This window comes from Camarhynchus parvulus, chromosome 6 (assembly GCF_901933205.1).
Source record: "Camarhynchus parvulus chromosome 6, STF_HiC, whole genome shotgun sequence".
Taxonomy (NCBI): Eukaryota; Metazoa; Chordata; class Aves; order Passeriformes; family Thraupidae; genus Camarhynchus; species Camarhynchus parvulus.
Window position 1 is genome coordinate 9,186,160 of NC_044576.1, and position 22,484 is coordinate 9,208,643.

A 22,484-nucleotide genomic window follows, 5' to 3' on the forward strand; every position below is an offset into this window, starting at 1 on the left:
AAGGGTGGGGATACCCTCTGGTGTCCCTGCACTGGCTGGCATTGAACAGCACAGACCAATACCCACAGAGTGCACAAAGCTCCACTTAAAACATTCCAGTTTCCTATCTAGAATTTATTCAGTGCAGGGGTAACCTTCTGTTAAAGCATACAAAAGGATTTCCATCCCCTCCTTTTGAAGTCCCAAATTAGATCACAGGAAACAGATTATGAACACAGGATAGTTTTTCTGCCTTAACACATATTTGCCTCCTGTTTTCAGAAGCTGCTTCTGCTTCAGGGTGCCCAGAGATTCCCAACCTAAGTAGTGATTGTTCAACAAATTCCTCCAACCCTAAGAGAAGTCATCTGCTGACAGGGAATGGTGTAAGTGGATTTGCCTTTCTGTTCCAAAGACTAACCAGAACCAGCTTCACAAAACTCAAAACCTTTCCATTACACCTGCTGTCTCAGCTCCCTCACTTGGTGCCACAGCAAAGCTGCCTTGGATCTATCAGTAAAGATACCAAACTGGCACCAAAACCCGGCTCTTCCAAGACAGTCAAGGTCTCCCATGCTCACATTTATGTAACACTGCATGGGAGGGCTCTAACTTGAGCCAAATTCTGTTTTCAACTTGATTTTACATCCTTTTATTCCTACTGAACTTTGGTCGCAATTTAAAGTAGCAACTTCATACTGATTTGCAGTAAATTGTGAATGCAGTATGTCATGACACAGAATATTGTAAACACATTCTCTGTATTGTATAGTAGAATTCACCTCCCTCACTGCTGCCTCTGTGCTGGTTGTGTTTCATAGCTCAAGCTACAGATTACTCCATATACAAACAGATTATGAACCAAAACTTTTAACAGCTGTAACACAGCTATTTCAGAGAAATGCTCTCAGTTCTGCCCTTGAAGTGAGCAGTTCCAGGAAATGTGAGCACACTGCAGACCAAATAACATGCTAAGTTGTTCAAGACTCAGCCTAGCCTTAAGGTTGTGCTAACTACGAACTTGAAAAGGCTTGTTTCAGTGCACTTGAAGAAGGAAATACATTTGTTAAGCTTCATGGTTTACCCACTTCAATCAGGGCAGACAGTTCCTGGGTCACATTTTAGTCCTGAAAAATCTTAAGAAAACCCAAGATACATTGCAGAGTTCCTGACATTTAAAAAGCTACCTCTGCCCTCATCAACCCCAAAAGCAGTTCTCAGTCCTTCATCCAGTGTGGTGAAGAGTGCAGGAACACAAGTCCAACCAATGGTGACCAGGAAACATGCAGGGGAGGAACTCACTGATGCCAGTGGGGAGAGAAAAAGCTCAGAAGAAAGTGCACCTGTTTTCCTGATGTCCCATGTGACAGTGCTGTGCAGATGAAGCCCACATCACCCCTCTGCAGCCTGGAAGTGGGGGGGACAGTTTTTTGGTGGTACAGCCCTCAAAAAAATGGATGCTAGGAAGGAAGTCCAGCTCTCACACCACAATAACAACATGCAGAGCACTATGGAATTGTGGAACATAAAGCTTAACAAAAGCAGCATTAACACAGGGGGTGAGAAAAGGCTGCTTCTTTTATGCCACGTTCAGTGCTGGCTTAAAGCAACTAATGTGACCTGGTAGCCAAGCAAAGCAAATTGAGTTCACCTGTGATGGCTCGTTAGCTGGAGCAGTTGCTCTATAAAAAGCTAGTCTCAGTGGTTATTTGCTACCAATGAGGTTTCACAGCAAAGTGCCATTTCTTCTTGGGAGAAGGTAAGCGATACCGCCTTCTCTTTACTGCTTTCGTTGTTTTAAATTTGGTATATACAATGTAATTATTAAGAGCTGTTTCAGTAGCAAAAACTCAAATGTGAACTTGGTTTGCATTATACTGTCTGCTGACCAGTAAGTTTCCAGTTTTTCCCTTGCTCTGCCTTCTCTGTCTTCAGACCTCTTCAATAAGTTGCCTGTTTAATTATTTAAATGTGTAAGGAATGAGCTGTTGCACAGTAACTCTAATTACTGAACTAATTCCCAACTTACTGTTTATCTGCAAATGATACTTGGTATATGGTTTAAATTTAACGCTGGAGAACATGTAGGTTCATCACAGTCTTTGTTCTGCCAATAACCTACATATGGTACTTCAGACAAAAAGTTTCTTGCTAATTAAAGTCCTGTAATAGGTAATGAGTGCAGTCTTTGTACTGTTCGGTTTCTAATTGTTGGCTAAATGAGTTCTGGGATATTGGAGCACCCACATGTTTTGATAATCCACTGGCAGCTGCTCTGCAACAGCAACTGTATTTCATCCATAAACAACCAATTTGTTAGAGCAAATAAGGGAATGAAGTCAAGCCCTGCTATGCCTTACTGTAACATCATCAGGAGGTCATCAGCCTGCTTGTCCACTTCCCCTCACCCACCAATTCCCCCAGGATTTCATCACACAGGTCCTTTAAAATGAATCCATAAATAGGTCACTGGATGCAGAATGCTTTTGTGGCAGGAAGAGCAAAGGATAGAAATGGGTTTGAGTAAGCACCACCCTTTTTATTCTGATGATGTCCCTTTTGCTAGCTTGTCTTGTGCTGTCACAATAGCAAGCCCTGCCTGTGCCATGGCTACTGGGGCTGTGCTGCTGGGACTGCAGGGAGTGCTCCATGGACACAGACCTTGCAGGACCCAACCAACCTGGCAGCGAGCAGGATCAGCTATGGGGGCCCAGCATGCCTGGCAGCTCTGGCCAGGAGACACTGTCTCAGTGGCCACTCTGGTCACTTGCAGGTCCAACAAATATTGCTGCCTCTCCAGCAACTGGCTGGCAGGAAGGGCCAGTCCAGCTACACGGTGTCAAGAGGTTCCTCCCAGCACAGCTTCCATCAGCTTCACACTAATTGTAAATAAAATAGCAAGGGGCACCAGATAGATCTCACAACTGATTTGATTGGTGACTAAGCAAGCGTGTCCTCTGCCCTGCTCACAGGGACTGCCGGGCTAGGGAGCCCTTCATGTGCTCCCAGTTGTTGTACAGGGCGTAGAGGCCGGTCAGCGTCAGGCCTGCGATCCCACCTCGCGCTATCCCACGCACTCCACCTGCAAGGAACAAACACATTGCAGCTTGTTAGTGTTACTGTCAGGAAATGGTTAGTGAACAGCAACTTCCAAGAAGCTGTTTAAATCCAGAGACATCTCAATGAACAGTCCTTTCTTGAGCAACTCTCCAGTAAGAGTCCCTGTGCTTTTTGTACCTTCCTCTCAAACCTGTTGCCAGGCTTGTGGTCACTTGCTCCTGATCCTGACATTAATTCTGCTGGAATAAATTCCTCTCAAACTGTGTTAGCACCACTGCTTCAGGGAACCACTACAGAGCACTGGAAGCCAAGATGGCTTTTCCCAAGTCCTACTTAATCTATTCTATCTGTCCTTATTACATTTGTTTTTATAGATAGACATGCTCTCCTCCCATTACAAAATCTCCTCCAGGTTTTCAATTATGATAATTAGCTCTGGGTAGAATGAGAAAGAGCAGGAGGGAAGTAAGTGAACAAAACAACAGCTGATATGGGTGTGACACTGGGCTCCAGAGATTCATTAAGGCCATCATGCAAAACCTATCACTGCTTCTGTGTCTTTGGAATTTAAAAAATTTTGATTAAAGAATACAAAGTAGATGAAAGGGATTAACTGGCAGGTATTTACTATGGTGTACATTGAACAGCTTTCTTTATTTTATTAATAATCAGAAGTATCACCTTGCAATGGTAAAACTTGAGTCACACAGGTGATTCAAGTCTTAAGGTGCTGGTGAGCACATTAGTGTAAGGCAGAAATATAGGGCAAGTTTGGCTACTGCCTGCAGGTAGTGCACCTGGCTGGAGCTGAGAGTCAGGTGGCATCCTATGTCCACTCCATCCACATGAGGACTGGGGTGTACAGGGGCACAAGAAGAGACTGCTGCTGCTTTTACTAAACAGCAAAACACTTCTGTGCCTCAGCAGAGCTCCCAGAATGCTCTATAAGTGCACAGAGCACCTGGAGTATGACCCTCAGTGCTAGGAAAACTTCAGAGAGTTTGATTCTGCAATGTTTATCATTGCAGCTGAACCAAGCTAGATAATGTGTACAGTGTATAAAACAAGGCCAGTTTTGCTGACAGCAAGATAAAAAACCCTGCCTGCTTTATTGGAGAAACTGGCAGGGCAGTTCGGGTTCCTCAAAGCTCAAAAACAAACGTACCTCAGTAATCAGAGAGATTGTGTTTGGGTTTTTTTTCCTTTCCATTATGGGTCATAAAGCTGTCTCAGAGAATTGCCTCTAGGCTTTTAGTGAGGCAACAAGCTGTTGGCATCAGCCAGACTGACACTGTGCTGCAAGGTTAAATGGGTTTCACTGGAGTTGTTAAACCTCCCTGTACTGCTCAGGCATGCAATGAAACCAAGAAGCTGCAGAAGTGGAACTTGGTATTAGAAGCCATGTCTAGACATAGGAACTTCATTGCCAGACCAGCTGTGACAATTTGAGAGGGTTTTTAGGGTATAAGGCTGAGTTCACTGCTGTAACTGTTGGAAATTGAACAGCACTAAGAAAAGTCCTACTGAATATGATCTGTGTGCCTAAATCAGCATTTAGGAAAGCAAATGTAGATGTTCTGTGTTTGCTAATTGATCCTGAATTTGTTGCACAAAAAGCTTTTCATAAGAACGGCTTCCAGCTGGGTACACAAAACTAACCATGTGCAAGCAGTGTCTGGCAAAAAGCCATAGGTGAAATTTAAAGGGCACTTTGTGCAAAACAAGTATTTGAGATAATCTGTAAAAATACTGACTCCTCATCCCTGCTGGGGTAAATGAATACAACATTAGAGCCCAATTTTCTGCTGTTCATATCATGATTCAGGATATCACAGCAAGAACCCCCAAAGGAGGCTCATGACCATCAGGTGTACCAGGAAATGTGGAACATCCCCAAAGAATGTGATGTACTACAGAACTACGACTATTCTTATGGGCTCCTTCCTTAACCCCCAGGTTCAATTCCTCGCCTTTCCCCTTAAAATCCTATTATTCCTATGCAAGAACGGGTAGTGGAAGGATGATGAAGCTTGGCTCCAGATTCTGTCAAGTCAGGGCTGTACAAGAAAGGTGACATCTTAAACTCAGGTCACTGAGCTGCCTTCTAGCATCCACGGATGAGGACTTTAGATGTGGTGCTCCTGCTGCAGCAGATATTGGTGTTGTCATGTGCTGAGCCAGCCAGGTAAGGGTGGCAGCTCTGAACCCACTGGCAAAAGTCAACCTCATGGCCTAAAGCCATCTGCAGGCCTGCAGACAACTTAGGGACACTGCTGGAGATGTTTCATGAACAGGGTACTAAACTTGTGCAGTTGGTATAGGTGCATGACTGAGAGAGAAAATATCCAGGAAAACATGCTGGATGTGTTCCTTTACCACTGTTTCTATACTATGCTTCTGCTACAAAATGTTGGGGGGGGGTTTGGATTTTTTTTTTGGTAGCAGTTGCTCCTGATTTCTGAACTACCTTTGAGTAAATATGTGGCAGACTTCAAACAGTAAATGCACTTTAGAACACAGCCCTGCTGCTGGGCAGAAAATCTTAGGGCCTCTGAGAAAATTAACTTGTTAACAAAAATGAAAAAGAAATTCTCCACTCCCATCCCAGCTGTGTTTGCATGATAGAACATGTTCCCACCCCTCCTCTGCAATCACTCTGTGCAAGCCTTTGATACCAAGTCTGCCCTGACAAGCCCTGCTGAAACATGGCCCTGAGCCCCTAATCTTGCATGTCCCAGTAAGATAAGGGTTCCAGCTGACAGACACTTCTGGAAGCAGGTATTTAGAGATCAGGCACCTTGCACAAGAATTGAGAACTGTTGTGGGTTTCCAAAGGTACATCTGATGATCCCTAAATGGGAAATTAATTCTTTGGCTTCAGCTGCTGCACTCTTTCACCACGAGGTATTGTCCCTCCCTCATTTCAATAGGTTCCAGCTTACACTGTGCCATGGCACACTGCATTCCAACAGCACAGCTCTGCATTTCAGCACTGCAGGAGCCACTCCTAACACTGAGCTGCACCTTTCCAGTAGGTAAAACCATGAGGGAACCATGGTTAGAACCATAAGAACCTTACTGTCTCTTTCACAATGTTACTCCAATGTCCTAGGATAGTTCCTGGAATGTTTAAAGCAAGAACCATCCAATAGCAAGCATTCGAAATACCTTCACCAAAACCTCAGACCCACTTATGCCAAACAATAGAAGAATAATCTTTAAATTGTGATTAGTTTTCTGTCTTTCAATCTCTCTTGGATACTCTGAAAACAGCTTCTCTTCCTTCCAGGCCTTCAGGAACAAAAATACTTTTAAATGGTTTAAAGGGCTCAACTCAAGTGTCCAAGGCAATCTCAGTTTTGCTCCAAATTCAAGCTCAGTAACCAGACCATCTGAACCATCAAGCAGTCATTTGCTTGAACATCTGTGGGTGGCCTGATGTCATTAGAAAGTATCAAGAGTTTCCTCCTTCTGCTCCATGGGGTTCATTTCATGAAATCTTGTAAGTAGTGGGGAAGTTTGTGGACACAGAAAGTACTGAGGAAACTGATAAAGTTCTATTTTGGAAGCAAGATAAATTCCAGAAAAGCATTTTCAATTTTCATATTGCTGCAGCTAAGGCAGTATTGTGCTTAGAATACAGAAACAACAAAGCTTGAAAGATGGAACATTTCCTGTAGTTACTGTGGTATGAAGGCTAAATTAGAAAAAACACTAGGAATCTACAATTTAATTTACTGGTTTGAAAGTACTAGAGCTGTTGAAGTTACTTTGCAAACATGATTAAAATTTGCTGTATTCTCACTGAGTAAAAGCAACAGCACCTGACTGACAGGAGGCTACTTCAGCTACTGTAAATGAATGACACCTGCAAACTCTGCAAATCCCTGCAGCTCTGAGTTCACTGCTCCTGGCTACCAGGGCTGGGCAGCACTGCTCTCAGTGGCCACACATACTTTTAGACATCAGTCCTCAATAACTAGAGAAAGCCTCAACAAGCTGTTACTTGTAGTGCTGCTGGTACATTGTCCCTATCTCTTCCTTATTTCAGATTATTAAAAAAAAATCCTTTCTCTAAACATCATTTGATTGATAATCCTACAGACATGTTATGTTAAAAGGGGTTCTTAAATTTCCAAAATGCCTCACAGCTCTTAATTTAAGGGATGACAAGCAAGTTCTTAACTTTTTTCCAAATACTGCAGAAAAGTAAGATATCCCAGACTGTACCTACAGCAGTCCCCAAAAAGCTCTTCCCCCCCTCCAGCCAAGAGAAATGAGAAAACAGCCCTGTCTAGCCCGAAGAAAAACATGGATTGGGCTCAGAGAACAGGCTTTTTATAGCTCCAGAAGCTGTCAGCTAACACAGCTGCCTTTAACTGCCCACAGGATGTCACAAAACTGATCTTTAGCTCCTGCCAGATTTTACTGCTGGCAATAAAACACTCAGCTCTTCCTAATTCATAATGTATTGGCTTTTCAGGGTTGTGTTCTGAGGCCTTAAAATGACAACTGCTACCTTCAGCTATTGCTAGCATGCAGTTCCTGTCTTTTCAGACACACCATTTTCTGTACCAAATTATGTAACATCTATTGTTCCAAAGGCATGAGATGCTGTACCTAGGATTGGGTTCCTACTGCACAAAAGTAAACAAAGAAATTCAGTTTGTCCAAAGAATTAGTTTACTTTTGTTGCTGTTACCCCAACCTCAAGAGGAAAAAAATTATCCAAGAAAAAGAACATCTACAACCTGTGTAACCCTCAGATAAGAGGCAAAGGTTGGTTAATGGATTACAGGAGAGCTATGTGTCCTTGCAAAGTTAAGAGTCTCATATTTATGAAGGCTGTTCCAGCCAATTATCTGTGGCTTCAGGAAGTTTAAGCCATCAGGAAAGTAGAGTTACTCAAACTGTTTTACCCTAAAAAAAAGCAAGTCTTTAGGAACACTGGACACTGAGGCCCAGTCAGATATGCAAAAGTACATAGGTCAGTTCTTGCATTATCTCCTCCATAAAATGCAGGTGAGTCATGCAGCCAAACATTTACTGAGTAACTTAAAACTTTTTTCCATGTGCTAATGTCACTCTGTGGTGCCCAGCAATCCTCTAAAAGATACCTCCAATTGTTAAGCTTGGAACATGTGCTGGCAGCCATTTTGCTGATGAAGGTCAGAGCTTCTCTCCTGCAAACAATTCAGTTTGCATCAGCAATCTCACCTTAAATCCATGCTGTTCTCAAATAACCTTTTTTGTTGGTTTTGACCACCATGCAAAGACTAGAATCCTACCCCAAGACAACAGTTTCATGAAAACCTAAGTAGTAAGTTCATAAATACATCAGTTTCTCTGTGTGTAGGTTTTTTGCAGCTCCAGGTACCACTATCATGTGAATTACTGTCACATGGCTCACTTTTATTAAGTTTCATGTTCATGCAATCAATCTCTGTGTTCTGTGTTTTCATTCCCTGTCCCCATTCACTTTGCAAGGTAGCTCCCATTTGCCTGCATCCACTCATGGACTTGAGAAACAACTACATTTATTCCTGCTATTGCTGAAAACATGGCTAGGAATGATGTGGGTATCTATTTTATACAACCTCACCATATACCTGAGGAAATAAATGACTCTTTCTTCAGTATATATGCACAACAGTCATAACTTGGCTCTCATGGTTACTGTCAGTCCTGTGCAGTTGCAAAGAATCAAATTTAATTCAGCTGGATTTTTTTTTAGTGCAAGTTTTCTTTAGGTAGCCTTAGGTGGGTCAAAGCATTGTGGGTTAGGGGACACTGAGCTAATAGTAATTTTTACACTGTCAATTTTGAGAGCAGGACAGTATTTAGTAAAAGCAATGAGAATCCTAATAACTAGGATAAACACAAGAGAAGGAAAAGGAGAAATATTTTGCTACTCTACCAGTGCTTTTGTATAGCATTCCTGTCAAGGTTCCAGCAGCTATGGTGTTCAGGTCATCTTCTGCACCTCGTGTCTTTTCAATGATGACTCCAAATGCACTGTAAAGTAGAGCTGAGGAAAAAAAAATTTAAAAAAACCTTCCATGGTCTGAGGCTCAAAGCTTAGAATCCAGGCTCAGTGTAGCTATTTAGACTATGCTTCTGAAGAACAGATTTTCTGCTTATTTGAAGGGAATCCTCTGCAAAATCCCATCTTTGGTGTTTCTTTTCCAAATCTCTTCCTGTATAGCTATTTCTTCTTTCTAAAGCTATAGTTTGGTTATAAAGTAGTAGCATTTTTCATGATAATGTGTGCTATAAAGCACTGACTGAAGTTTAAGCCTATTTTGCTAGTTCAAATTTGTTTCAAAATTCAGTGTTTAAATTTGTACTGGCAGTTTCATTCTGTCTTCTGTGGATGACATGAAACTAAACCAGCACTTTCTAGGTAGAGAAAATTGCTGTCTATGTGTGACAGTGATGAAATGTGAGTTAAGTACAGCATTCAGATCATGCTACCAAGAGCTGAAGTACAATGGGCTTTGTTTCTTTTAAAAATGACTACTAGAATGCTTGGGATTTGACATTTACAGCTGTTTCACCTCTGCTTGTGCATGAAATCTTTATCCCCAGAGGGCCTTTTGCTTTGGGATAACTTTAGGGACTGTGTTGGAATAGATTGGAAAGAGAAATGCATGGGCTTTTTAGCATGGATGCATTTATCATTTATACATTTTGATGAAAGGAAAAGCCCACCCCATCCTCACCCCTCATGATACACTCATATTTCATGCTGGCAAAGAATAGTACAGTATGTCATCATTTTGAAGTGATGAAGACAATGCCATTTAATTTGTTCCTTGCCCTCCAAGAATTTGAAATCTTTCCTTCTGCTAAAAGGCAGTAAATCATTCATAAGCAACCACAAGAATGTCAATGAGTTAACAGCAGCATCATTCTCCATTCAGCACAGGCAAGGGTATTTCAGTTTTTCTTAGCAGCAAGCAGATTAGCAATGAGGGAAGGAAAAGCTGAACTCAAGATAATTTTTTAAAACAGTTCCACACAGATGTTGCCTCTGTTCAGGAACAGAGTGACAAAAATTGTCAGTAGTGACAAAAAGAATCTCCGAGGTACAGAAAGGCTGCACAAGGTGAAGTAAGATGTAAAAATATTTTAGCTCCTTGAAAAGAATTTCTCTGGTAGCTAGGACAAGAAAGAGGTCTACCAGAATCCCAAATATGAAGGTCTGCTTAACCCTGTAATTTTGGAGGCCATATTTTGTAAGAAAAACAACAATTTGTTACTGGAATGCACAAACATTTTCTTGAGTAATCTTTCTTCAAACACAGCTGGAAAAACCTGTTAATGTGTCACTCAAACTGAAACCTTGAACTGCAGTGTGCCTGCATCTCAGTTCTCAGACATGTTTTTGTTAGACTTGGAACAAAAAAAAAAAAAAGGAAAAATCCAAACAAAAAATGACCTATAAAATTCAGCAGGCAACATGCATTGCTTATAGAAAAAATGCCTTTGTTGCTGTAGCTCAGAATCCTCCCTCCAACTGTGCCCTCTATACAATGTCTCAAAAGCTAACGCCTAAATTAAATGGCAGCTAATCTGCTCTTCAGAAATAAGACTGAAATAAAATGTCATCCATGCAACTTAGCCTACACTTTGATGCATTTCTCAAAAGTCAGAGATGTAGACTGGGTTATAACATGATGTAGTCTTTGATTTAAATATTGCTAACTACAACTTTGTAGGACAAGTTCCATCATTATTTTTCTTCAAAATAATTGAATCAATTTTAGATGTCTCCTTTTAACTTTACTGCATCAGTTTTCATTTTTTAAGATTGTGGGGGGATTGTAATTTCTAGGGCATTGGTTATTTCACTGACTTTTATGAAATAATCTCGTTTTTCTGAGGCAACTAATGTGATTTTATTCCACAGCTCCCTCCCACCCAAATCTCAGTTCATAGAAGTTTTTTTTCTTATACCTCAGGCTATTGGTCATTTTCTTTTCTCTTTTTTCCTAACCCACATTAGTTATAAGCAACACTGAGGTTTAGAGTCAGTGTACCACATGTGATTTTTCTTGCTAATGTACCATCATTTAAAGGATAAATCTTAGTACTGACTATCATATTTCTTCTTCACATAAACATTTGGTTGACTTCAATAGGAAACAAACAGTAGGCAGTTGATCATATGACCACAGAGTCTTAGTGTAGGTTATTAAGGTTATTTCAGAAATATTAAATTGTATTTTTGGCTTAAGTTGTAATTTAATTGGAATTTATTAGCAAGTAAACATTATCTGTAATTTCTAGTTATTTCTGATATAGCTAGAATTTTAATACAGTAAAAAATAAAATAATGTTTATAACATAGTAAAAAAATTGGGTTTTAATTAAAGGCTTTTGGCTCCTTATGCTGCAAATCCTATTTTAGCCTTTAATTTCCATTTTCATGTCTACTGAAATACCCTCAAGCCCACAAAGAAAAAAACCTGCACTTTTTCCTGATGGATTTAATAATGAAAATTAAGAGAACACTCTTATTCAGATAATATACAAATACACTTTCCCACAATTCCAACTTTAGGAATGACTTGACTTACCCAGTGATCCCAGAGTGTTAGCCCATAATGCTCCTTGCCTTGTCACCATATTTAGAATTCTATAAAGGAGTTAAAGAGGTATGAAAAGCTTTAGCACTCTGTTTACATCAAGGCAGTGTTTATGACAGTAGGGCTTGTGTGTTTACACTATATATGTGGTTAACAAAACTGCAATGATGAACTAAAAGCTTTTGAAAGCAAATATTCAGTCTTGTCAAGTCTTAAGAAAATCTTTCTCTCTTGATCCTCCCCAAGACTCAAATCTCTTCCCTTCAAATTACTTTCTAACCCGAGTTGTCCTTCCTTACATGGTGACCACACACAGCTCCAGGAATAACTGACACACTTATGCAGACTTAGCTGCGTAAAAGGTCTCCAAGAAAGCCTCAGTACAAGGAGCATGTGGCAGGGAGTGTGGGGATGCCTGAGCAAATGGTGTGGGCAGAAAAGCAAGTCTGGACTGCAGTAAGTCAGGAGGGCAAGAGAGTCCCTCCCAATCCCTCCCACCTCCACCCAGCAAAAGGCCAAGAGGTGTGTCTGTGTGTCTGGTGGTGTCTGTAGGCTTCCAGACTAGCACTAAAGAGGAAAAGAGAACCTTTAGTGCACTTTCAGGGAAGCACAATGCCACTTCTTGCTGGTACCAGCTGTCTCCAGAACAGTGACAACAGCAGCCAGAAGAAATGACTGATCTTTATCTCCCAGCAGTGTAACACTATCACAGGCACAGTACTGCTCTGGACAGCTGACTACCACTGGAACTTAAGTTTAAATTAATGTCTGACACTTTAATTGCTTTATGTTCCTTTTGATTTAATTTTCTATTGTTTTTCCTTTTTTATCATTTTCATTAGGACACAGGTCATTACTGAATATGCTTAGGCAATGAACTAAACAATAATGGAACATTTCATTTTGAAACAAGAGGAAAAAAAAATCTAAGAAGCCAGGCTATTGAAAATCTCTCCTTAATTACAACCCGCACCCTTTAACTTTGTATTCATTCTGAATTGATAAGAGAATCAGTAACTCTAACAACCATGGCATACTGTGAGGTATTTGATGACAAGTGAATAACAGCAAAATTAAATTTCATTAAGAAATAAATCTGTGTACGTTATAAATTTGGAAGAAATCTAGGTAAGCAAGTCTGTTCTCTGCACCTGATGAGGGAAAAAGGGAACTTAATGCACTGTTGGAAGGTGATGACCTTCAGCAGGCCTTTGCCTTGCAGAGCCAGGATAAGAGCAGCGTGTGCACTGACTGCCACCTCCTGGGCTCGACCTGCCAAGGTTTGTGCTTAACATCGTGGCTTTCTCCAGCTCTGCTCATTCCAAACCCTAAAATACAATTCTGTTCATCTAGAGCATTATGAAAGAGTCGTAATTATAGTGATGAATATTTTGATAAAGAAAGGGATGAATATAGAAACAATTTAAAAAGGAGCAGAGCCAATATAATCTGTACCAGGAAACACGAAATTACTCTTCTAGAACTCCCTTGTTCCAAAGTATTCTGAGTGTGAAAATTTCCCATGCTTTCCCCCAGTTATTCTGTTCCTCTGGTTTCCAATGTCTTGTTCACTTAGGTTTTCTTATAGCTATGTCTAAGCTGTCATTATTTTAAGAAGAGGCATCCTACAGAAACCAGTGTTCCTGTCTTTGCTGAGTTCTTTTGAACAATCAGGTCAGGTGAAAACACAGCAGTGCCATGGGTGCTCCTGGATGCCACAACCCAGGACAGCTCCCCCCTGCAATGCCTGCTCAGCAGCACCCACCAATGTCATCCTTGATGCAAACCCAGGCAGGCCCAGCTCTGCATTCGAATCTTTTCCTGCTTGTGAAAAGCTTGGGAAAGAAGGGAGACTTGTGCTCAGAGAAATTACAGCAAAAAATAGCTGAAAGTAAACACTACTGCTTCTGGGAATACTTCTACATGTAAAAACTGTTTTGACTTTGAAGTAGATTTTTAGTAAACATCAAAGTAGTAATTATTTCTCAAATATTTAAGGTAAGTCACAGGACACACCAATTGTGACCAAACAAAAAGCAAAAAGGTTGAACTGAACATCACTGTAACTAAAAACATGTAATAACTTGATCAAGACAAATACTGACTCCCATTTGTCCCCACTAAAGGAAAAAAAAAAAAACACCAAAACATTTATTTTTGCAGTATATTCAGATCTAACCTTGTATAAACTGGAAGAAACAATTTTGTCACTAAGAAGTACATTTTTTTAGATGGAACACTTACTGTACATTTCTAGGTTTTGACCATGCCATATTCTGTGTCTCCTTCAAGCCAAGTCTCAAACCATTCAGTGCACCAAATGCTGCCCCTAGTTGGAATAATCAGTTATTACTTTTTAAGAAGAAAAAGAATAAACAATACTAGAAGCAAATACTGAGAATAGAATTAAGTGTATGAACTAAAATCAAGTATCTCTTTACTTAAGATTAGAACAGACAAGGTCTTGCAGAACAAGACATTTCCAATCTCATCCATCACTGTAGTGCATAGGTGTTACCTGGACAGCTGGGAAAAGTGAAAACCACAACCACCTACCTGTCATGCAACATCCTCCAATGGTAAAAAAGGCCAGCTCAAATCTGCCTCGAGTTTTGTTGGCTCCTGTGGGCAAGATAAACTCATCTGTATCCTGGGGGAAAACAAAAACAAATACTTTTGTATTTTCCAAGTCCAGTTCAAAATGTAAACCACATTAATTTTTTTCTTTAATCCATGCAATAAACTAAAGATGGATGAGTATTTCTGGAAAATTCTTACCTACAGTAGCACAGAGATGGAATGCACCATATGTATACTGTATTAAGCATGAAAAAGGACTGTAAAAAGTTCAATTACTGAGTGCTTTTTTTTTCTCCCTAGCTGTACTAACTTTTTATAAATTACATCAGTCAGCCAAGGAACTCATACTGTGTGGGTTGTTGGTTGTTTTTGTTTTTAACGACTATTGGCTTAATTACATCTTGCAGCAGGCAATACAAGCCTTCTAAAAACATTCCTGTTGTGTAATTACATAGCACTGTTTCCTCACTGAGCAACCCAGTCTGATACAAAAATGCATTAATTAAGTTTCCCACTACTCTGATACTAAACAAAAACTGCCTTTTTATGAAAAGAAGTATTTCCTTGCACTGAAATAAGTGACCTATTTAAGGATGTGAAAAAATGCAAGGAATACACTCAAAACTAATGATGATCAGGCATGAAATATGTGAGGTTGGTTAATTTTTCACTTGTCCATCTTTCTGCCACGGGGACACACTTGTGTTCTTGCAAACCAGTGGCCTAAAAAGCTACAGAAGTGGCCTAGAGAAACTGGCATATGTGTAGAGATAAGGTGTGCCAAGGCACTTCTTCAGTAGCAGACATTGAAGATGCCTGCTGTTGATAAGGTGCTAAAGCAGCAGATCTCTTTCAAGCTTCTGTGCTTTCCAGCCACAGTTTTATCCACTCCTATTTAACTGATGCATGATTCCAACAGCTGCAGGCTCAAGGAAATGTATTCTAAGGGTTTTACTGGCCCACATTTGACACTGAATGTGAATGGCCATACAGAAAAAATAGCTCATAAAATTGTGAATAGTGCTATCAGTAAAATAAACCTACAACATGGTTTCTATCTTCCTTGTAACTAGACAGCTGGAGAAATTCAGTGTTTACACAAGTTAGTAGTTTCTAACAGTTTTCACTATTGTCCCAAAAGTCAAGATGAAGCAATCCTTGTCCATGTAACATCTAAGTTTCTAGAGGAAACCTCCAAAGCCCATCCTCTAGGCTTCTGCCAAAGGCTGACACACACATTTATAACACCTGTTACCTGCTGCAGGCAACACAGCACTGCAGAAAACCTCTTGTTCCATGCCTGCATTCATGGACAAACCAAAAATGTGGGGTTTAAAGTAATGAGTACAGTGTACCATTTGTTATTATGGGAAGACCTCTTATGTTCTGAAATACTAACTATGTCTTTTCCCTTCAGTATTTAGAGTCCTGTGGAGACTGTTTAGTGCAACCCCCATTGTTAAAAGAAAGGTCAAGTCAGTGCTGGGCGCTCAGAGCCATTCCCATGTCTTGTGATTCTCTAAGGAAGAGACCTCACAGCTTGTACGGGCAACTTGTTCAGGTAAAGAAAAATGAAATTCCCTTTTATTTCAATGCACTTTGCTATTACTTCAACAGACTAGAGCTAAACATGAAGGGCAGTGAAGTGTTACAACACAGACTGCAGCCTCTAGTGTTACATCAATAAGTATTTTTAGAAGTGTTTCATGGCACTAATGCCAACACCTTTGCATTTAAAGCAAACATCTCTGTTTCTAAAAATCTCTTGGTACACACTTTGCTCCAAAATCCCTGCTATACTGCTTTTAACACCAATATATTCTCAGAAAAACTACTAACTGAACAAAACCACTTTAGAGAGTGTTTTTGGAGAAAGTCTAAATCATCTCAGCTTCTTTCTGACCACTCAACAGCAGCAGCCACAGTACTGAACCCACTCCCACCAGAGACACAGCCGTGTTCTAGCCTGCTGGGAATGCTACATTGTAACCCACACTACAGCAGCTTCTAGGCCCCTGAACTGCCTGCACAGCTTCCACTTACAAAGAAACAGGGACCCAGGGTACCATGGAACCAGGCACAGAGGTCAGCAGGCACCATGCAACTGTTGACCTTTAACTGCTAATTCTAAAAAACTTCATGTTCTCAGATAATATCAGCCATGTATGTAGAAAAACACTAACTAAATAAAATCATTGGCATGCATCTTAATTGGATTAACTTTAACATTTTCAGCTACAGTTAATATTTATGAAAATGGAAACATTTCTTGATTTAAATTTTTTTTCCCTTATAATGGCCTCATTTTATATCAACTGATGTTAAAATGTGCAAGTGTGACAGTGACATTATTCTATAGAATAAAACAGGACATTTTACTTCATGATGGTCTCCCTTCAGCTGGGTAATGACATAAGGACAGTGATGTGAAATGTGCAGCTGCTGTGACGGCAAAGCCTGTTATCAGATCTGGAGCTTGGCTGAACACCTCAGTGAACTGATGGAACTCGTCACAGTTCAGAAAACTCATCCACAAAAAGAGGAGAGAGATTCTGGCTGCTCTTACTGACTGAAGGGGCTCAGTGGAGGTGTGAGCAGTGCCAGAACTTGTGTGAGGTGCTGCTGGGCTCTCTGCCTCAAGGCAGGGAGGGAGATCTCTTTGCAAGAGCAGCAGGCTTGTATTGACACAACAGCCCAACCTATCCTCTGCATCATCAGTGCTCATTTTGTTCTAGATGTTACAGCACTTCAAGATTTATTAAGGACAATACTGAAAAAATTGTTGCTTTCCACTGTTCTTCAGTTCAAGACTTCAGTGCACAGTGCCCAGCACTGCAGAAGGTTTGAGGTGCTCACCTAACCATGCAAACACTGAAATCGAGTTCAACACATTAAATACACGCCACCTTCTCACCTGCACTAGGTACTTAGGGTCCAAGTTTAAATACGGTGACAAAGGGCTCATCCCAGTTACTGAAAAGAAAAAACACAGAACACTTTAACATCAACAATTCACATCTTGTAAGGCAAAAAGGGGCAGCTCTCATGCGTGGCAGGAGGAGAGATGCTGCTGTTAAGCTGCCCGACTCCCTAAGCGGTGGCACCGGCCGCAGCTGCCCGTTCCCCTTTCCCTTCCCGGGCAGGGAGCGGGCGCGGCCGGGGCGAGGCGATCGCGCTGTCCCTGTGACCGGCGCCCGTCGCGACACGTTGCCCCCTCCCGAGGCCTGGCACCTCCGCGCCCACCCCGGGAGGTCCCGGCGGTCGGGAGCGGCCCCTGCGGCCGGGCGGCAGCGGAGCCCTCGGGGCCGCGTGATCCCGGCACCGCCACCGCCGCCGCTGTCGTTGCCGGCCGCCCGGCCCTGCAGCGGCCGCTGCGCGAACACCGCCCCCACGGGCCGGCCCCGCCGGCCGCCCCGGTACTCACGCGGCACCCCGGCCAGGTCGGCGTGCGAGTAGCCGAGCCCGCCGGCGCCGAAGAGGCCGCCGAGCCCGGTGCCCTTGGGTTCCCGCCGCCCTCCATGGCGGCCCCGCGCCCGCCGCCCTCGCCACCACCAACGGCTGCCGCAAAGCGCCGCCGTAAAGCGCCGCAAAGCGCCGCCCGGCCCCGCTGCTTTGCGGGTCGCCATGGCGACGGGGTGAGGCGCGCCGGGCGCCATCTTGCTCGAGCGCCGGGCCGCGCTCGCCGGACGCCGCTCGCTCCCGGCCCCGCCGCGTCCCCCGCGCCTTGGGAAGAGCCCGGCGTGCGGCACGGAGGATGCGGACGGGCCGAGCCGCTGCCGCAGCGTCGCGCCGTCCCCGGGGGCGGGTGCTGGCCGGCCCCGGCGGGCAGGGCGGCCCCGCCGAGGATGAGCGCGGGCTGCGGGCGGGAACCCCGCGGAAGAAAGCCCGGCCCGGCCCCAGCAGCCCCGGCGGCGGCTCCCAGGGAGAGCGGCAGGAGGGGCCCGGGGCAGCAGCTCCGCCACCGCCGTGGGGAACAAAGGTTTGTAGCGGCCCCGGGGCGGCGGGAGCGGCCGGGCGCGGAGCGGGGCTTGCTGGCGGCCGTGCCGCCCCCGCCTCCTGCTCGCTGTGGGGTGCGGGACCCCGGCGGTGCCCGCGGAGCCCGGGCTGCGCTGAACCGGCCCCAGCTGAGAGCGCTGCCCGGTGCCCCCCGCCCGCCCGACCCGCCCGCGGTCGCTGCTGGGGCTGGGCGGGAGGAGCAGGAGGTGACCGGGCCGGAGGCTCCGCGTCTCCGAGTCCCTCTCCGCTGCTCAGGGCGTCTCTGCCGGGCTGCTGCCGGCCTGGGCAGCGCTGGGCGGCGGGGGCCGCGTGTGCCTCTGCACGGAGCCTCCCCGCAGCTGCCCTTCCTCGTCCGGCTGCAATTGTCTCTAACTTCGCTTCGCAGTGCCAGCGTGTCCCCTGTGTCCCAGCCCCGTGGTGTGATCACTGCCCGTGCTTCCCCTTGCAGGATCTTTGCGCCGGTTTTGTGCCTGATTCTTTGCAAGTTTCCACTCATAGTGCAAATCATCGAAGAGAGATGTGAGCCGCTAAAGGTAGCTTGTTGCACAAGAGAGGGCATAGATATTTCCTGCGGGATAAAAGGCAGCCAGCGGGGATTGTGCCAGGCTGTCACACAGGGAGAGCCCAGAGTAATGACAGGAGCTCACACAAGCACGTGGCTGCCAGCTTGGAGCGCTGCTGGCCCCGTGGGTGGGGTGGCTGCTCCTCCTGCCGCCTAACAAAGCCGTGTAGACGAAGTTCCCACGTGGCTGTCTTAGTTTTGCTTTCTGTTTGGAGCTAACGCTGTCAAAATAAAATTTTAATGCACCTCTTTCAGAAATAGAAAGGAATGCATAGAAAGGGAAAAAGGCCCCAAACAAATTATTTGTTGTCATCTGCAGCTGATGAGTTAAACCTCACTCAGTCCTAGCTAGGAGACAGCTTTGAGTAGATGATAGTTTAGAGTTAGAGGTGTACACTCCTACAGAGTAAATGAGAATCTTTGGAACATTAGGGTGTTTTCCTCAAAGGTAGATTGTAAGAGATTTTTTGTTTTATGGGAATGGTTTGAGTTATCTTGAGTAGAAATAAATGTGCCATAAACAAAAAAAGCAGCAAAGTCTGGTGCTGTTTATGCTGAGAATAAGCATGTGTTGTCTTTTTGTTGCCTCTTGTTCCTACCACCTTATCTGTAGCAAAAAGCCATGCTGGAAGGATGAAAGTGATGTGTGTTGTGTTGGTTGGAGGGCTTACGTGGCTGCTCAGATGTTGAATTTCAAACTAAAGCCATTTTGTTCTGTTCTGGTGCTGCTGCCATAATTTCTGTTTATTGTGCTAATGAATAAGTATTTCTTCCTCAGCACAAGAGGTTTACACCTCAAGAGGTAGTCAGCTGCCTTTGAAGAGGTTTATTTGTCCCATGTTTTAACATGTCTCTTCAGATTTTTGTGTTTGGTGTTTTTTTGCTGGCTGCTTCCCTGTAGGCAATTTGGATTAACACTTCAAATGTTAGGAGAGGGTGAAATTTGCTAATCAGAATAACTTCTAGATTTAAGTTTAGTGACTCTTTGGAAATAAAAATATTTGCACCGTTGTTTGTGCCATTACAGAATAACTAAAAAGAATTTTAGTATTTTCTGGAGACTACTTCTAAAACTTGTGGCATCCTCTGATGAGAGTGTTTGATAAGCAGCTGTGTTAGAGTGTTTAAGGCCTTGAATGTTGGGGAAAGTGTTTATGAAACAATGTCTCATAAGTAACCTCTGGCCTCGGCCATCTTTGTTACAAGTTACACAACCTCCATTTGCAGGAGGCTGCTGAGACTTCCCATCCTCCGAATCAGAAGAGCCAGGCATGATTTACAGTTCTGCAAAACTGTTGTTACAGTAAGGTACTCCAGCTGTTCCTTGCCCAGCTGAAAGCAGCCAGCAAACACCTTGCGCAGTCAGCAGTGCCAGGGAGATGCTTTCTTTTGGCAAGTGGAAAGAGAGGGAATTGAAGCTAGTTGCCAAATTTGCAGAGTATCTTTAAATAACCACAAAAAAACTAAATACCCCTTATATTAATAAAGACTGTTTTCCAGTTTCAAAAGAAGTACGTTGGATTTTTTCTCCCCATTTCCCCCCAAGTCTCTGCATAATTCATTCGTGTGTTGCTGTTCTATTGAAACCTTGTGTGACCTGCAGCAACATACAGATAAGACTGGAACTGAGATGTTGGTAGTAAATCTGAAGAAATTGTGTCCTTAATTTTGTTGCTGTTTAGAAAAGTAAGCATTGAAAAGCTTTTCAAACTGTTTGTGGATGGAGGAGAAAGGAAAAAGTCCTCTTCTGAGTGCTTGTCACTTACAGGGTGTGCTATGCTTATATTGGGCCTTATGTTTCACAGTATGCTATATACAAATAAAGTTCTTGGATGGGTCTTCAAAGATGCCTTGTTGTTTGTTCTTTTTTGATTTTAAGTTACGTTATGTTGCCTCCTCATTCCAAAATTCAGCAGAAGCTTTTGGGGCTCACTGTGGTGGTGACTAAAGGTAATGATGGGAGCTAGAAAGTTCAAATTCTTTTGGTTTTTTCTTTGAATTCTACACATTCACTGTATGTTTTTAACCTTTTAACTGTATTAAAAAAAAAAGATTGGAGGAAAGAAATCCCACCACATACCATGCCTGGAATTTATAAAGATTATTGTAAAACCTACAGCTGCTGACTGATGCAAATTAAATATTGCATCACATGTAGTTTTAATACTGCTAATGTCTGGATGCTCCCTATAGCAGAGATGCTAATGAGGGCTTAATTTGAGGTGTTTTTATCTTCACTCAGTACAAGTTATCTTTTTCATATGCAATGATGTTGCAGTTTTATCATGTTTCATGTAGTAACAGTGAACTGTGGTTTTCAGTTTGTAAACAGCAGACAATTACCAGTTGGTTGGAGAATAAAGGACCCAAGACAGCGGAGTCCAAAAGGTAAAAAGCACAACATAAACTTGTTTAAAAGGTGTGTTCTCTGAGGGGCCTGGTGGGAGCTGGAAGTGCCGGTTGCCAGTACAGCTGGCTAAATGGAGGCAGCCCCATTGCTGCTGCTTTCCTTGCCTTGGCACATCCTTTTGAGTAACAAGCAAATACTTTCGCTACAAACAGCTAACTAGTCCTCCTCCCATCCTCTCTAAACACCCAAGCCCAGACTTATTGCTGACATAGATTCCTGAAGCGTGTCACTGTTTAGGTGAATAAATACATCTGCTCCTGCAAAGCAAAAGATGAGAACCTGGAGCAGGGAAAGGCAAAGTAGAAGTGTTGCTTCCAGTGGCAGCCCAACTCTTGATCAATTTAGTTGTGATACCAGACTGTGTCTTTGGTCAAGTTCTGCTTTCATTTTTGTTTGACATAGGGCACTAGCAGTTGCAGATTTGCACTGATAGTCCTGCAACCAACAACTCACTGTTGTTAATTTACAGACAAAAATCTGTTTTGGTTTGTCTCATTGGACTGCAATTGTAGTTTAAACATGTGCAGTTGGTTTAATTACAGCTAGAATTTACAGGTGTTCAAATGTACATTGAAGTATTTTTTATGGGAGATGTTACAAATTTTTGCTGCTGAATGATACCAGGTAAAGTTTGATATTTTTGACTGATGTGGTCTGACAGGAGCAGTGATTGCACAGCTGCCTTAAACTTGTACTCCAAAGAGCTTAGCTGTCTGGTGCAGAGGAATATCAGATATTATTTTTCTGTAGTTGCAGTTGTAAATGTGCTGGTTCATTTTGCTTTGGTGTTTGTTAATAAATAGAGATCCAGGTTCATATCAGTGCTAAAAATAGTTAGGAGGACTTGTGATAGTGATTAATATAGATGTATGCAGGGCTAATTGCAGGCATACAGGTTCCACTAAATCAAGGATGTTAAAAGGATTCTTAAGGAGGACATGAATTATTTTAGTTTTTTAAAATTCCCTTTAGAGTATTGCTGTTCTATGCCCTTCTCCATCCCTATTGACAGATTAGAGCCTTGGCAACTTTAAGAAGCAGATTTGTTGTGTAAACATTTCATGTGCCTTTCTATTGCAGTTAACATCACAATTTTAGTTTAAGTTTGTGTTAGATTTAATTTCTCAAGTTGGCAGTAGATATTGTCAATACCTTTAAAGAGTAACTGAGATGGCAGCAGTATGAACTCTTGTTTTTGTTCATCAAAATTTGCAGGAATAAATGAGAAGTTAAATTATCATGAAATAAAGCTCTCTAAAATCCTTTTGTTTTCAAACAATCATCCTATGGATGCAGTTCCAAGCTA

General features: G+C 42.8%; 2 protein-coding genes and 1 non-coding gene across 3 annotated transcripts in view; 1 reads left to right on the forward strand and 2 right to left on the reverse strand.

The window, feature by feature from the left end:
• Nucleotides 1–98: 98 nt before the first annotated feature.
• Nucleotides 99–17,730, reverse strand: LOC115904908 (mitochondrial import inner membrane translocase subunit Tim23-like). Its single transcript, XM_030950769.1, is given in 8 exon segments — nucleotides 99–3,061; nucleotides 8,957–9,067; nucleotides 11,622–11,680; nucleotides 13,875–13,959; nucleotides 14,187–14,280; nucleotides 17,125–17,183; nucleotides 17,635–17,712; nucleotides 17,715–17,730. Coding segments are annotated over 8 exon segments (618 nt in total). The 3' UTR covers nucleotides 99–2,945.
• Nucleotides 12,176–12,378, reverse strand: LOC115905476. Its single transcript, XR_004060861.1, has one exon. It is a non-coding gene; the product is annotated as a small nucleolar RNA SNORA74 (small nucleolar RNA).
• Nucleotides 17,731–17,854: 124 nt separating the features above from the next.
• The window catches only part of PARG (poly(ADP-ribose) glycohydrolase), a 61,783-nt gene continuing 57,153 nt past the window's right edge, over nucleotides 17,855–22,484 (forward strand). The window contains 4 exon segments of the mRNA XM_030950736.1: nucleotides 17,855–18,077; nucleotides 18,080–18,151; nucleotides 18,154–18,189; nucleotides 21,090–21,156. Of these exon segments, the coding sequence (XP_030806596.1) occupies nucleotides 18,056–18,077; nucleotides 18,080–18,151; nucleotides 18,154–18,189; nucleotides 21,090–21,156 (197 nt within the window). The 5' untranslated portion in view covers nucleotides 17,855–18,055.